This window comes from Arvicanthis niloticus, chromosome 21, assembly GCF_011762505.2.
Source record: "Arvicanthis niloticus isolate mArvNil1 chromosome 21, mArvNil1.pat.X, whole genome shotgun sequence".
Lineage (NCBI taxonomy): Eukaryota > Metazoa > Chordata > Mammalia > Rodentia > Muridae > Arvicanthis > Arvicanthis niloticus.
The window spans coordinates 19,441,439-19,455,049 of NC_047678.1; the positions used below are offsets into that span (position 1 = coordinate 19,441,439).

The window sequence follows — 13,611 nt, forward strand, 5'->3', positions numbered from 1 at the left end:
GTCCCCCACTGTAAAGCTAGTCCATATTATACTGGCTTTGCTATTTGAAAGTACATAGCCGCCTAGTTAACTAGCTGATACTAAGACAGCAATGGAATTCTGTGGTGTGCACTAGCAGCTACTATGGGCCACCACCCTAACTTATGCAGAAAAAGGCTTCCCGTTCAAGTCATACAAGCCACCAACACTGAGCCACACTCAGCCAGCACTGAGATGTGCACACTTATTGTGCATGCTTATCCACACTCACAGATTGCTTTTGAGTTATGTCTCCCACACATTCATTACAACAGATGAGGTGAAGGCCCCTCATACCACACAGAGCTCTGTGGTAAGGGCTAGATGAAGCTTGATACTTACAGACACATTAGCACTGTCTCCGCTGGCAATTTCGGCTGCCTTCTCAATGATCTGGAAAAAATAAAAACTTACATTTTGTCCTGATATTTGTAAAATTTTCAATGTTAATAACTATGTTTGCACTTGGATTACAAGAGACTGCATATGCTTGGCACTCAAAGCCTTTATAAATAGAAACAAAATTTTAAAATGAAACAATCCCAAAAATCAGTGTTCCCCAAGGGCTTCAAACCCCCGGACAACAGGGAAACCGTAAGTGTCACTGAGGGGACTGGACAGCACCACGCCTGCAGACTGCTCCTAGATAAGATAAGGAGAGTTACTAGGGTGGGGGCTGAAGTTGGCTCAGTGGCTAAGAGTACTTGTTGCTCTTCCAGAAGACCTGGATTTGATTCCTAGAACCCACATGGTGGTTCACAATCATCTATAAATGCAGTTTTAGGGGATCTGATATTACCTTTTGGCCTCCCTGGAAACTGCAGGCATATGGCACACAAATATATGTGTCGGCAAAAGACTCCATATAAAAAATAAAAATAATCTTTAAAAAATATTTAAAGGATTCTGAGGGAGAGAACTATCTACTGTCCAGCAGCCTGAGCAGGTAGACATACTGAGGCCCACCTGTTGCCAGGCAACGAGGATGAAGCAGAACATCCAGAGACCAGCCTGCAGCCACATGGCGTGGGCATGCTGTATACACAGAAGCCCACTTACCGTGAAGTGGGCAGAGGAAGACACCCAGAGGCCCACTATCCACGTGGCCTGCCCACAGTGGGAGCCATTACAATGTGCAATTACGTGGTGGACAGATGGGAGAGGAAAAGAAGCAGAACGTTATGAACAGAGCTAGAACTAGAGACCGGAAGGTAGAAAGAACAGCCTGTTGTGAGTACCAGCGGGGCCACCCGTGGCCATGGTAAAGTCCTAGCCAGTACTGCCACCTGAAGGCCATGTCTGGGTCTGTGTTGATGTCTGTGGCTCATATTACCACTAGAGACATGTAGATGTCCCTGGCCTGCAGCCACCTGGGCAGTCCAGTAGAGCTGGCCGTGGTAACATGGCCTTGGGTGAGCTGTGAGCATGAAAAGAGTTGACTCTGCCAGGCACTCATCTGCCACGAGGTGACATGGAAATGGAGGTGGTGTGTATCTCTTTTATCCCCACCCACCTCTCACCACCAGTGGGCCACACTTAGGAGAGCAGATTCTGAACACACCTGGGCATCGCAGTAGAGCTGGCTCTGGTGACATGAGTGTGCCCGGAGGGTGGGGGTGGGGGATGCAGAGAGCATGAGAGCTGAGAGAAGGAGAGCTCACCCTGATTCTTGCTGGTTATGGCATTGGGTGAGCTACCCAGGGCAGTGCTGGAGAGTTCGCCCAGGGAAAGCTAGTGAGCTGATCAACTCAGCCACCACCCAGACCCAGACCCAGGGCTTTGAGTGGGCCTGCCCCAACTTCTACCTCATTTATGAACTGCTGGAGCACATGAAGGCCAGTCTTGCTGATCCAAAGCTGCAGGATCTCCATGACACAAGGCAACAATAGGCTATCCAAGAAGAGTCCTAGTGAGGACCCAGTATTTATAACACATCAGAAGCCAGAAGCCTCAAACCAAACCAATGACTCATTGAAGTACACATTTACAAGTAAAGATGTGTAATCCTGCAGAGGCACTGACAAAATGGACACCGGAAAGCAGTTCTCACTGCCCTCGGTTCATACAGAGGCCTTGTGGAACCTACCAATGTGGGGAGACAGGAAAGACTCAAACGTCCCACTGTGACTAGACTCTGTGTTAAAAGTGGTCATTCCCAGCCTACTCCACAAGGAGCTGATTCTCAGTCTACTGCACAGGGTGGTGACTCCCAGCCACAGGGTAGTTTCTAAGGTCAAGTGAGAGTCCACTGCTATTAAGCAATGGTCATAAACTTCTCTTATAAAACAAGAGATAAAGGACAGTCACACGGGGCTCTAGAAGCTTCTGCCTTTTACAATTGTATGACTTATTTGCAGTCATCATAACACTCTCTGAGGCAGAAGGACAAATCAAGGCCTGCTAGGCAGCTTGATATGGTGAGACCTGATTCAAAGAAAAGAAAACAGGGCAGGGCCAGGGATACAGCTCTGCAGTGGCAGACTTGATCACCCCTATCTCAGTACTCAGGAGGTTGAGACAGGGGAGGCTGAGGCAGGAGAGACTGAGGCAGGGGAGGCTGAGGCAGGGGAAATGAGAGACAAGTATTAAGGATGACAGAGCAACAATGAAACTATACAAGTAAAGAAATTCCACTTCTCTAGAAATAGATAAATGCAACTACTAAGTGTCTATGTTAGTGAACCAGTAAACTGTGGTCACTGGACACACACCATAGCTGACAAGAGTCACCAGAGAGGACTATGGTGTCCAGAACATGAAGCAGTGGCTCATGAGCCACTCTTACCTAAGGACGGCTTCAAGAGCACAGAAATGTATCAATCGCGTTACTCACACTTAGTTTTCCCTACTCAGTATAGATAAAAATGTATCACGTTACTCACAGTTAGTTTTCCCTACTCAGGACGGATAAAGATGCAAGTTCTTAACATAAGGTTGTTTAGGAAGCACAGCTCTTCGTTTGGTTTTAAATTCCCACTCAGAATAGTATTTTAATCTTATTTTCAATTCATTTACTTTACAAACTGGTGCTTGCACATGCTGGGCACACACTCTACCACTGAGCTGTAGCCACATTTCTCTTTATTTTTTATGTTTTAAGAAAGAACCACTTTATATAGCCCAGGGAAATTTGGAAATCACAATTCTCCTGCCGCAGCATTGCCAGTACTGGGATTACAGATATGAGGCACCATACTGGACAGAAAAACTTTTCTGTTTTTGCTTTTCTAGACAGGGTTTCTCTTTGTAGCCCTGGCTGTTCTGGAACTCACTCTGTAGACCAGGCTGGCTTCGAACTCAGAGATCCACCTGCCTTTGTCTCCCAAGTGCTAAAATTAAAGGGGTGCGCCACCACTGCTCAGCTAAAAAACATTCTTTTTTTTTTTTTTTTTTTTTTAAAGTATAGAATAGAGTTTATTCAGGGCATGAGGAAAGGAGTTAAAAGTGTAATAGAGGCAGAAAAAGAGGGGAGTGGAGGGGAGGGGAGTGGAGTGGAGGGGAGGGGCCAGACATAAGCATGTGGAGAGAGGGGGAAAGAGATGAGAGGACAGAGCAGGAACAGGAAGGCAAGAGGAAGAGCAAGAACACTAAAAAGCCTTCAAGACCTTATAATGATAAATTAGTTCTTGGGTGGATACAACTGATAAAGTATAAATGAACTACATAAATTAAATTTGTATAAGACTCTAAAAACCATCCCTGGGATTGACTGAGTACATAGTTCTGCTACTTCTGAGTTCTGCTTAGCATGTGTGAGGCTCTAAGGTCCACTGTCATCAGCTTCCCACTGCTACGACACACACAGTCCCTTTTATACAAGTGTGTTAGTGCTCAGCATAAAAATGACCTGAGTTTCCAAGTTTAGGACTTTAAATGTAGCCTTTTCTCACTCGGGCCAAGAAATCTCTTGTGCATATTTGTCCAAAGATTTCTGTATTAAAATCAATACCAATCATACCTAGGAGAGGAAGGAATGTCACATCTGAAAATGAAAACATTTTAGAGGCTGGAAAGATAGATGGCTCAGTGGTTAGGAGCACTTGCTCTTGTAGAGGACTCAGATTCAGTTCCCAACACCTCCATGGTGGCTCGTACCGGTCTGTAAGGCCAGGTCCAGAAGTATGATGCCATCTTTGGACCTCCTTGTATACCAGGCACATTCATATTCATAAGCAAAATACTCATAAAATTACAAACAAAATAACATAGAGAGAACATTAGGAAGGGCAGGGGGCGCTGCTCAGTGGTTAGAGACGTGCCGTGAAGACCTGGGCTCAACCTCTAGCTGTAGAGAAAAGGGAAAGTATGATGCCTTGGCTTTCTTACATATAAATCATTTCAGTCCTGTTCCACCCACCACTAAATAGGTCTCCTTTCAGAAACATGCACGCAGTTCATAAACTAAGGAAACAGAAATCCTTGCCACAGATCCTACTCAAGTCCCTGCCAGGTGTGGTGCCTCACACCCATAGTCCGCACTCTCGGAAGGCAGAGGCAGGAGACTGTTACAGACCCATAGTCGGCACTCTCGGAAGGCAGAGGCAGGAAGACTGTTACAACCCCAGGGCTAAGTGTGAACAGCACCATTAGCTGGAGGCCGTGCTGGCCAGGGTAGAACACTGTCTCAACAGACACCGCCCGCAAAGTCCTGACAATAGTAATACTCAGCAGGAATCATCTCTTCTTTCATCTCTCAATCGACTAAGAGACTCTTTACCTCAGAAAAAACCTCAAACAACTAAATCTCTCTTTACAAACACGGCTCCTGCACTCCAGAGACACGAGGTTTCACTTGGTCAGTGCTAAGGACATACCAGCTGCCATGCTGCACAGCCTTCCACTGGCTCTCCCTGTTCACCAACAGTTTTGAAAAGAGAACTAAACACACTGAGGGTGGGTGAACATTTACATCTAGGAACAATGCAAGTCCTTCGTGCATTGTGCGTGGCCCTTTAATTAGCTTACCTTATCGAAGGGGGGGTAATAATAAGGCTGCTTCTTATTCTCTGGAAACTTAATATGCAAGGCCGTAGCATTCTCGGCGTATGGGTTCGTCTGTACAGTCCCCATGGGATTCAGCATTTCTTCCAGCTCATCTAAAACATGTAAAGAATCTGGATTTTTATTTGGGTAATTAGGAAAATGTTTTTGGAACTGAACTTTTAAAAACAAAAGTCTGCAATTAGTTTTCTTTCATGAAAGTGTCCTAAAGGTTGTGTCGCCTATGCAAGTTTAACGAACTGTATGAGTAAGTTTTAGGCACATGAGAAGGACTTCATTTCTCTTGATCTTCAAGCTAAATCTGAGTGGAGAACCAATGCTCTTACTGTTTTCTATCTCTGCAGAGTGCTCATTCCCCAGTCAGGATAACTATAAGCAATAAAGCCTGCTATAAAGAAGACACTGTTGCTTAGGAGGTTTCCATAAACACCTACAAAAGCAAATGTTTTAAACAAGAATACTCTCATTAAAATTATCTATACAACATGTACTATTTTAATATATAATTTATATAGTTATTTAATGTAATATATATGCTGTATATACACATATGTATTGTTATACATATGTGTATATATATACACAAGAATTTCATGTCTATAACAAAATACTCTGTGTAAGTCAATTTGGGTATAAATAACAGGTAGGCATGGTGGCACAGGCTTTTAATCCCAAAATGCTGGACGCAGAAGCAGGTGGATCTCTCTGTGAGTTCAAGGCCAGCCTGACCAAAATAGTGAGTTTCAAGTCAGTCACATAGAGAGACCTTGTCTCAAAAAGAGCAAAACAAAACAACAGAAGAGAATAAATAACCAAGACAGTTTTTTGGTTTTTTACTGAAATATAACAATAATGAGTCAGAGAAACACTGACTGGGGCACACCAGTAAGACACTAGCTGCTCACCAGGACTAGGCACTGCCATTAAAATGTAAATCTTAGCCAGTGACCATAGCACACATCAATCCCAGCAGGGGGGACCTCTTGAGTTAGAGGCCAGCCTGTTGTAATAATAATAATAATAATAATAATAATAATAATAATAATAATAAATAATGTAAACCTTACCAGGAAACGAAGACCAGCTGTGCAATGTTACATCTCCTGACCTCAGCTGTCCTTTGAAGTCAAAAACCATGGTATTTACCCACGCGACAGGATAATGCTGTTGAAATCGGCATCGTATAAATAAAACTAGAATGGACTTCAATGAATCACAGAACCTATGACCCATTTCAATGTAAGTACTAGAAATTTCTGATGTTCTAGGTAATTTCCAAAAATTCATGCAAATTAAAAACAATATAGTAGCCATTTCAGCATCTTTATAACTTTTAAAAACAATTCTACAGGTCAATTAATATACCATGATAAAACAGTATGCACATAAAACAGAAAACTTTCTGAAGCTGAGGGAGCGTTTCCAAATGATTAATACAAGGTGGGTGTACAGTAGATCCTAGCATGGGAGGAGGCGATGGCTCTGCATACTGCAGGAATTACTTATACTGCTAAGAGAGGGGCACCTCTCACGTGTGGTGGCTCACATCTGCGCGGCTTCAACTGCTGTGAGTTTGAGGCCAGTCTGGGCTACACAGCCGGCTATAAAGGGTACCCTGCTCAACAGAATGAGATCTGTTTGTTTGTATTTCAAAAACCCAGGCACATGGCCTTTAGCTGTAGCACAGCAAGCTTCACAGTGAGAGAGCCTGTCTAGAAAACAACAAAAGTGGCACTCTGCAGTAGGACTCACTACAAAAGCAAGGATGACAAGACAGGAACATCAGGAGTTCAAGGTCATCCTTGGCCACAATTGATGGGCTGGGCTGGGCTATGAGAGACCCTATCTGGTGTGGGGGAAGGAGGGAGTGAAGAAGGGGCAGAGCAGGGGTAGGAGGCAGGAGAGAGTGCACTAGGGAGCACAAGAAGGGGGGAGTAAAACATTTGACTAGTAACATGAAATGGAAAGGCTAGGACTGTGGGTCTCTAGTAACCCAGAGCACACAAGAGGCCATGGCAATCCACAGCACTGGAAAAACAAACAGAACAAAACCACCGCTGGCTCTAAGACAACTCTTGTGGCACACACTTTTCCTCAGTAGAGAGAAAGGCAAGGAGACTGAGAGTTGTAGTGACTCTCAGGGCAGCTTGAACTACACAGAAAGACCCTGTCTTCAAAATATGCAATGTGTTTGTGTGTGTGTGTGTTTGAGAGAGAGGGAGAGGGAAAGGGAGAGGGAGAGGGAGAGGGGGAGGGAGAGGGGGAGGGGGAGGGGGAGGGGGAGGGGAAAGGGGAGGGAGGGAGAGAGGGAGAGAGAGAGAGAGAGAGAGAGAGAGAGAGAGAGAGAGAGAGAAAACACACATGGAAGATGGCCATATGACAACTGGTCTAATATCCTTAGCTAGGACTTCAAAATCCAGGAATCCTGAGAGTTAAAAGTTTGTTTACACTAAGGCAACAGTGAAAAAGGAGCAGAGATTACCTAACACTACTAACGAGAAGGCCTGATTCTTCACATTAAAAACTGATGTCAGTCATGCCTTTGTGTCTGAAAGTCACATCAGGTGTGCTGAGTGAGGTACAATCTATGAACTTCCTAAAATCTAAAAGACACAAATCTTAATTTTCAAATATATATATAGTACATACCTAGAATTTTAATTAAGGTACTATGGACCAGCTATTTTAAATGTTTTTACTTTCCATGTACAGTGGTTCATACCCCTAGTCCCATCATGCAGAGGTTGAGAGGCAGGAGTGCCACAGTGGGTTCAAGGCTAGCCTGAGCCACATACAAGGTGAGTTCTGGGCCACCCTACAGTTTATGCATCTGTATCATGAAATCTCTTCAAATAGATTTGAGAAAAGAACATAGAACATAAAAAAGACATGAACATGGAAACTCATTATCTTCTTGAAATTAGTTCTTAGGGTTCAAGTCACATGAAATAATTTAACGTCTATTATTCAATTATTCCAGAGCCTTAAAATTTCCCATTATATAAATAATTGTCTGAAGTTATTATTTCATTACCACTTTCCCAGCTTTCCTGATGGTCTGGTATTTGGAGGGATTAATAGTTTTTGTTGATTTCTTCGTTTTTACTTTATCTAAAACTGCATAAATAGCAAAACATAATCGAGCCATTCTTGGTAAGTCGCAAATATTAATATCAAATTCCAGTTGTTCATTCCAAATATGGTCGTTCTTTCCTGATATCTCTGAGCTTACGACAGTTTTACACAAGAGCTCTGTTCCGTGGAAAAGCCCAGCTCTGACATGAACCTGTGATGGGGGAAGAAAACAATCTTGAGTACTGCACACGTCAAGAGTCTCACTCAAGGACAATGAGAACACGGGGGAGTGGTGCAACAATGATCAGATGCTCGCCGATGCCTATACAATGCTGAGGTAATCTGGTTTTCCCTTAGTAAGTGGGGTAGCCACAACAGCCAATACTGGTCAAAACACTAGTGGTCTCGATAGAGGAATGGAACTAAAGAAGAGGGTTTCAAGGCCAGCCTTGGCTACATAGCAAGTCTGAGACCAGGGTGGACAATGTGAGACCCTATCTCAGAAAACCTAACCAAACAAAAAGAAATATAACTTATGAATGCTTCATCTTCTGTTACCAGACAGCTACAGATATTTTATCTGCATGTATAATCATGTCAAGCATCACTCGCTTTTCACATACAGGACAATGCAGAGCATATGTAAAATGTCTAGTAAGATTTACCAGTGACAGCGATGCAGCTTAGGTGGCAGACTACTTGCCTAGCATGCACCAGAGTCCAGCACTGTGCATAAAGTAAGCATCTCTGACTACCCTTTGCTCCTGTATCTTTTGTAGTGCCCTGACACGGCATACAGGAATAGCTTGCCAGCACAACAAGAAATGCCATGGGAAATGAAAATGAATTAACTTCATACAGTTCCTTGTAAACAGATATGTCTGTGCAGCTAGAGGAAGTGGCCTACGTTGTGTGTCTTCCTCTTTCTCTTTCACTGTCCACCGTACTTTTAAAGATGAGTTCTCTCAGTAAACTGGACCTTATTAACTCGGCTTGGCTGACTGGCCAGTAAGCTCTGGGGCTCCACCTCAGAAAAGTGATGGGCTCTCCTCTGAGAAGCCTGTACTCAGTAGCTGCCAGCAGACCTGCTTAATGCAGTAAGGCCTCCCAGTAGGAACACAATACCCAACAGACAGGTTATCAAGCAGGGCAGGACCAACAATGGCACACTTTTGAAGACAAATGTCCTTGTATCATCTTATTCATAGCCCTGTCTATATGACATATGACACATATTTAATCATATATGGGATTTAATTATGTTTGACATAGATGGGAGGTATAATGTTTACAGTGTAAAGATTACCCTGTGTTATTCAAATGTGAATTTCTCTGCCCTCATATCTCATTTCACTCAGGATGTGGCAGTATAATGCTTATGTCAGCAATCTTCTATCTCAAGTTTGTATAAGCAATGTTTACCATTTATTCTCTGAATTGTCAATAAAAAATACCAAAAAAAAAAAAAAAAAAAAACCAAACCAGCCAATGGCTAGGCAGAAGAGAGAATAGACTGGAACTTCCACCAGCCAGGGAAGGAGGAAGTGGGAAGAGAGAAGAAAGGCAGATTCAGCCACAAGGAGGGAGAGAGGAGACATCATGGGAAAATACACCTGAAGCCCAGAAGCCAGACCAATACTAAAAGGCAAGTAGTCAAGGGTTTTGGCTAAGAGGTAGCCCAATTAGCCCAGAGGATTAAAATAAATCATTGACTGCCCAGGTATTGTGCAGTACAGCTTAATTAAATAAATCTTGGTCTCTCTGTGCCATTACTGGGGAACTAGCTATGATAAAGTATTACTTTCCTGAATACATTTATATTATTTGTTACAGCAGGTTGTCACATAGTCCAGGCTGGCCATTCAAATGCTGGTCCACCTTGCTCCCAACTCCCCAGGCACTCTGCCATGGTTCCACTGTTCCTTCCCATGAGACACTCTCTCGGCATCACCAATGCCAAACTCACCAATACCAAAGTCACCAGCCTTCCTTCCACATCCACTGATGTTTCCTACCACACTAAGCACAGCATCAGCATCCACTTAGACACTTTTGTCTTTCACTTTCTTTTCTCTTTCTCTCTTTTCTTTTTTTTTCCTTTTTTTCTTTTTTGAGACAGGGTTTCTCTGTGTAGCCCTGGCTGTCCTGGAACTCAACTCTGTAGACCAGGCTGGCCTTGAACTCAGAAATTTGCCTGCCTCTGCCACCCAAGTGCTGGGATTAAAGGCGTGTGCCACCACTGCCCAACTTGTCTTTCACTTTCAATCCATTATAAAAGCAATTAAAATATATCTACAGCAGGATCTTAGATGAAGAGTGGAATAATTCAATTACTATTAAAAGCATAGTTGCACTGTGACCATATTCTGGGAAGAACATGAATAAAGCAATTTATAGTTGGATGCCAGTAATATTAGTTACTGTCAACCCCTAAATGACCTTTGATTCTACTTTTGCTATCTTTTAAATATTTCTAAATTAATATTCTAGGAAGCACTTAAAATGGTTAAAGACTTTTTAAACTGAAAACCTAATTTTAGGACCAGTGTAATGGTTCAGCAGGTACAGGGGCTTTGCTACTATTCCTGACCCCTAAGACCCACACAGTGGAAGAAAACATTCCCACAAGTTGTCATCTGACATCCAAACATGTATGTGCAAACACATGATTGATGGATGGATGGATGGATGGATGGATGGATGGACGGACGGACAGATGAATATTTTTAGATGTAATTTTTTCCTAAGAAACATGCTTGACTTCTGGTTTGCACTTGTGCATACACACATGAATGCGTGCACGCACATACATACATATACATACACACACACATACATGTACAGACATACAGACACATGTACAAAATGTAATAAATGAGGCTGCGTGTGCAGTCTCTGTACTTGGATGCACACAACAGGATCAAGAGATGGAAATACTGAGACCCAGTCTACTCACCTCAGGAAAACAATCTGGAGCTAGACAGAGCAGTTAAGAACACAACTGTTCTTATAGAAGACAGGATCAAGTGCAGTTCGCCACACACACGTGAATTAACATAAAATAAATCTGCCAGGCATAATGGCATACATCTTTAATCCCGGAACTGGGAGGAGGGAGGAGGGAGGAGGGAGGAGGGAGGAGGGAGGAGGGAGGAGGGGTGGATCTGTGAGTTCAAGGCTAGTATACTCTACATAGCAAGTTCCAGACCAGCCACAGCTACACAGTGAGACCCTGTGCCAACAAATTAACCAATCTTTAAGACTGGTTCTTCTTTTTAGAGTGGGGGTGAGAGTAAACATGAGAGAGGAAGGAAACAAGCTGTCTAGCTTCTAAATTCCTTGGCTCCAAAATTCCTAGAGTACCTGCTTTCTCTGTCCTGAAAATCTAGTTGCGTTTTGAATTTGTCTTCTCCCACAGCCTAGTACCTACAAATCACTAATCCTTCCATTTCATGTTTTTACATTTTATTTCTTCCGTGTATACATGAATGTATGTGTGTGGGCATGTATATGGAAGTCGGTGAGAGCTAACTCTCCTTCTATCATGTGAGTCAAAGATGGAACTCAGGTAGCCCAGCTTGGCAGCAAGTGCCTAAGCCGTGTGCCTGCCACAGCTGTCTTCCTTTAGTCACCCACTGTGACAACTCACTCCAACACTCGACTGCATGACCTCTGTTTCACAACTAACACATATTCCCTCAGTTATTCTGCCTGCACTTCACCAGAACTCCCCAAGCACCCATTTCTCCTCCCCTGTCACACTCTGGAAAGCTGTATCAGAGATCAATCTAATTACTGTTTGCTCCGCCCATGTCCATGGACAGATTAGCACTGACTGAGGAGGGTCAAATGAGACACTATTAATTAAGCCACTCCTTATCTTGCCCTCACTCATCAATACTGCACGAATTTTACTATCTCATGGGATGAGCCAGCTTCAGTCAGTAAATTACAAATTTTTCCAAAGCCTGTTAAGCTATCTTTCTTAGAGAGGTTTCCTGTTACTTGAAGATAGTATCTTGAAATGACAGGATACCTTCTGTAATTTAGGAGTTGTAGCATATTAGATCAATGAGACAATATCTCATTACTAGTTGAGGTATTTTTTAAAAATATTAAGAACAAATTATGTACCTAATATAGAAATTAGGCTTTGCTGCTTAGCAAGCAGACACACACCATGGCTAATAAAGAGTAAAGTCATACAGGAGTGGTAGATTGGAATGGGCTATCAGAGGTTGAAATCTGAAAATCAGATGTCTTCATGGCTACCAAAGACATCACAAAACTCCAAATAAAGGGTGGGTACCAAGGGTCAGCTGCTCACTGTAATCCCAGGTTAGGAGCTTTATAATGTAGAAAGTCTTTAACTCTATCCTGAACTCACAAGATCTTTATTTCCTTAATTACTCACTTTTAAAATAGATTTTTCGTATGTATTCATTTTATTTAATGCTTAGGAGTATTCTGTCTGCATATACACACCATGTGTGAGGTGTCAGATCCCTGGAATTGGAGCTAAAGATGGTATCATCTACCATGTGGGTGCTGGAAACTGAACTCAGGTCCTCTGCAAGAGCAGCCGGTGCCCTTAACTACTGAGCCACCTCTCCAGACTTCTTTGAACTCCTGAACCTCCTGCCTCTTCCCAAGTGCTGGGACCACAGGGACATTCTACTACACCCAGCAGAGTGTCTTCCATTTAATCTTACCCTAAGCCTGGTATACGAGTACACACACATACACAAGTGTACACACAGACACACACACACAAACCACTTTCTTTAAAGACAGTTTCTCATGTAGCTCAGACTGGCCTTGATGTTGTTATACACGTAAGCATGACCATGTGATCTTCTTGTCCCCATGTCCCAAGTGAGAGGATTACACATGTGCTCCATTACACCTCGTTACACAGTGTTGGGGACTGAACCCAGCTTTTGCATGGGAGGAAAGCTCTCTATCAATAAGACTTTGGTTATTTGTAAACTGAATATCCTCCTTATGTTTTAAAAAGTCAAAACTTACTATGTCTACTATACGAAAGAACATGTAATTCCTACAAACTATTTTTGAAATGTGACTAGATAAATCATGAGTAAAGCACATGGAATACATTTTGAATCAGTCATGTGGAGATTTATTATAAACATGGTATATCTTAGAACTCCAGTGTCCTTAAAATTATATGTACTTGTTACTTCCTATAGCTGGAACTTAATTCAGAAATATAATACATTCAGTAAACTATGACTTTAAAAATGAACACTCTCTAAGGTTTTGTTGATAAAAGAGAACCTGGGCTTTACAACCATGCCATGTTCTGTTATTTGGATGATCACTAAGAAATTAAAGCAAGCACCCACCACATATGTGCTAAATGAGTATTACTTAATAACAGCTTAAAAACAAAGCAAGACAGAATGCCTGTAATTTCAACACTCAGGATGCAGATGCAGGAGGATCTCTGTGAATTCAGCCTGGTCTGTAGGGCAAATTCTAGGCAACCAACACCAA

General features: G+C 42.7%; 1 protein-coding gene across 6 annotated transcripts in view; it reads right to left on the bottom strand.

Annotated features, from left to right (window-relative positions):
- Pik3cb (phosphatidylinositol-4,5-bisphosphate 3-kinase catalytic subunit beta) overlaps positions 1 to 13,611 on the bottom strand; it is a 103,242-nt gene that overhangs the window by 30,405 nt on the left and 59,226 nt on the right. For all 6 annotated transcript variants that reach the window (XM_034484067.2, XM_034484069.2, XM_076917577.1 and 3 more), the window contains 4 exons: positions 8,054 to 8,305; positions 6,087 to 6,183; positions 4,984 to 5,114; positions 361 to 411 (listed from right to left, as the gene is read on the bottom strand). In XM_034484067.2, the coding sequence (XP_034339958.1) occupies positions 361 to 411; positions 4,984 to 5,114; positions 6,087 to 6,183; positions 8,054 to 8,305 (531 nt within the window). The remainder of the gene's footprint in view (positions 1 to 360; positions 412 to 4,983; positions 5,115 to 6,086; positions 6,184 to 8,053; positions 8,306 to 13,611) is intronic.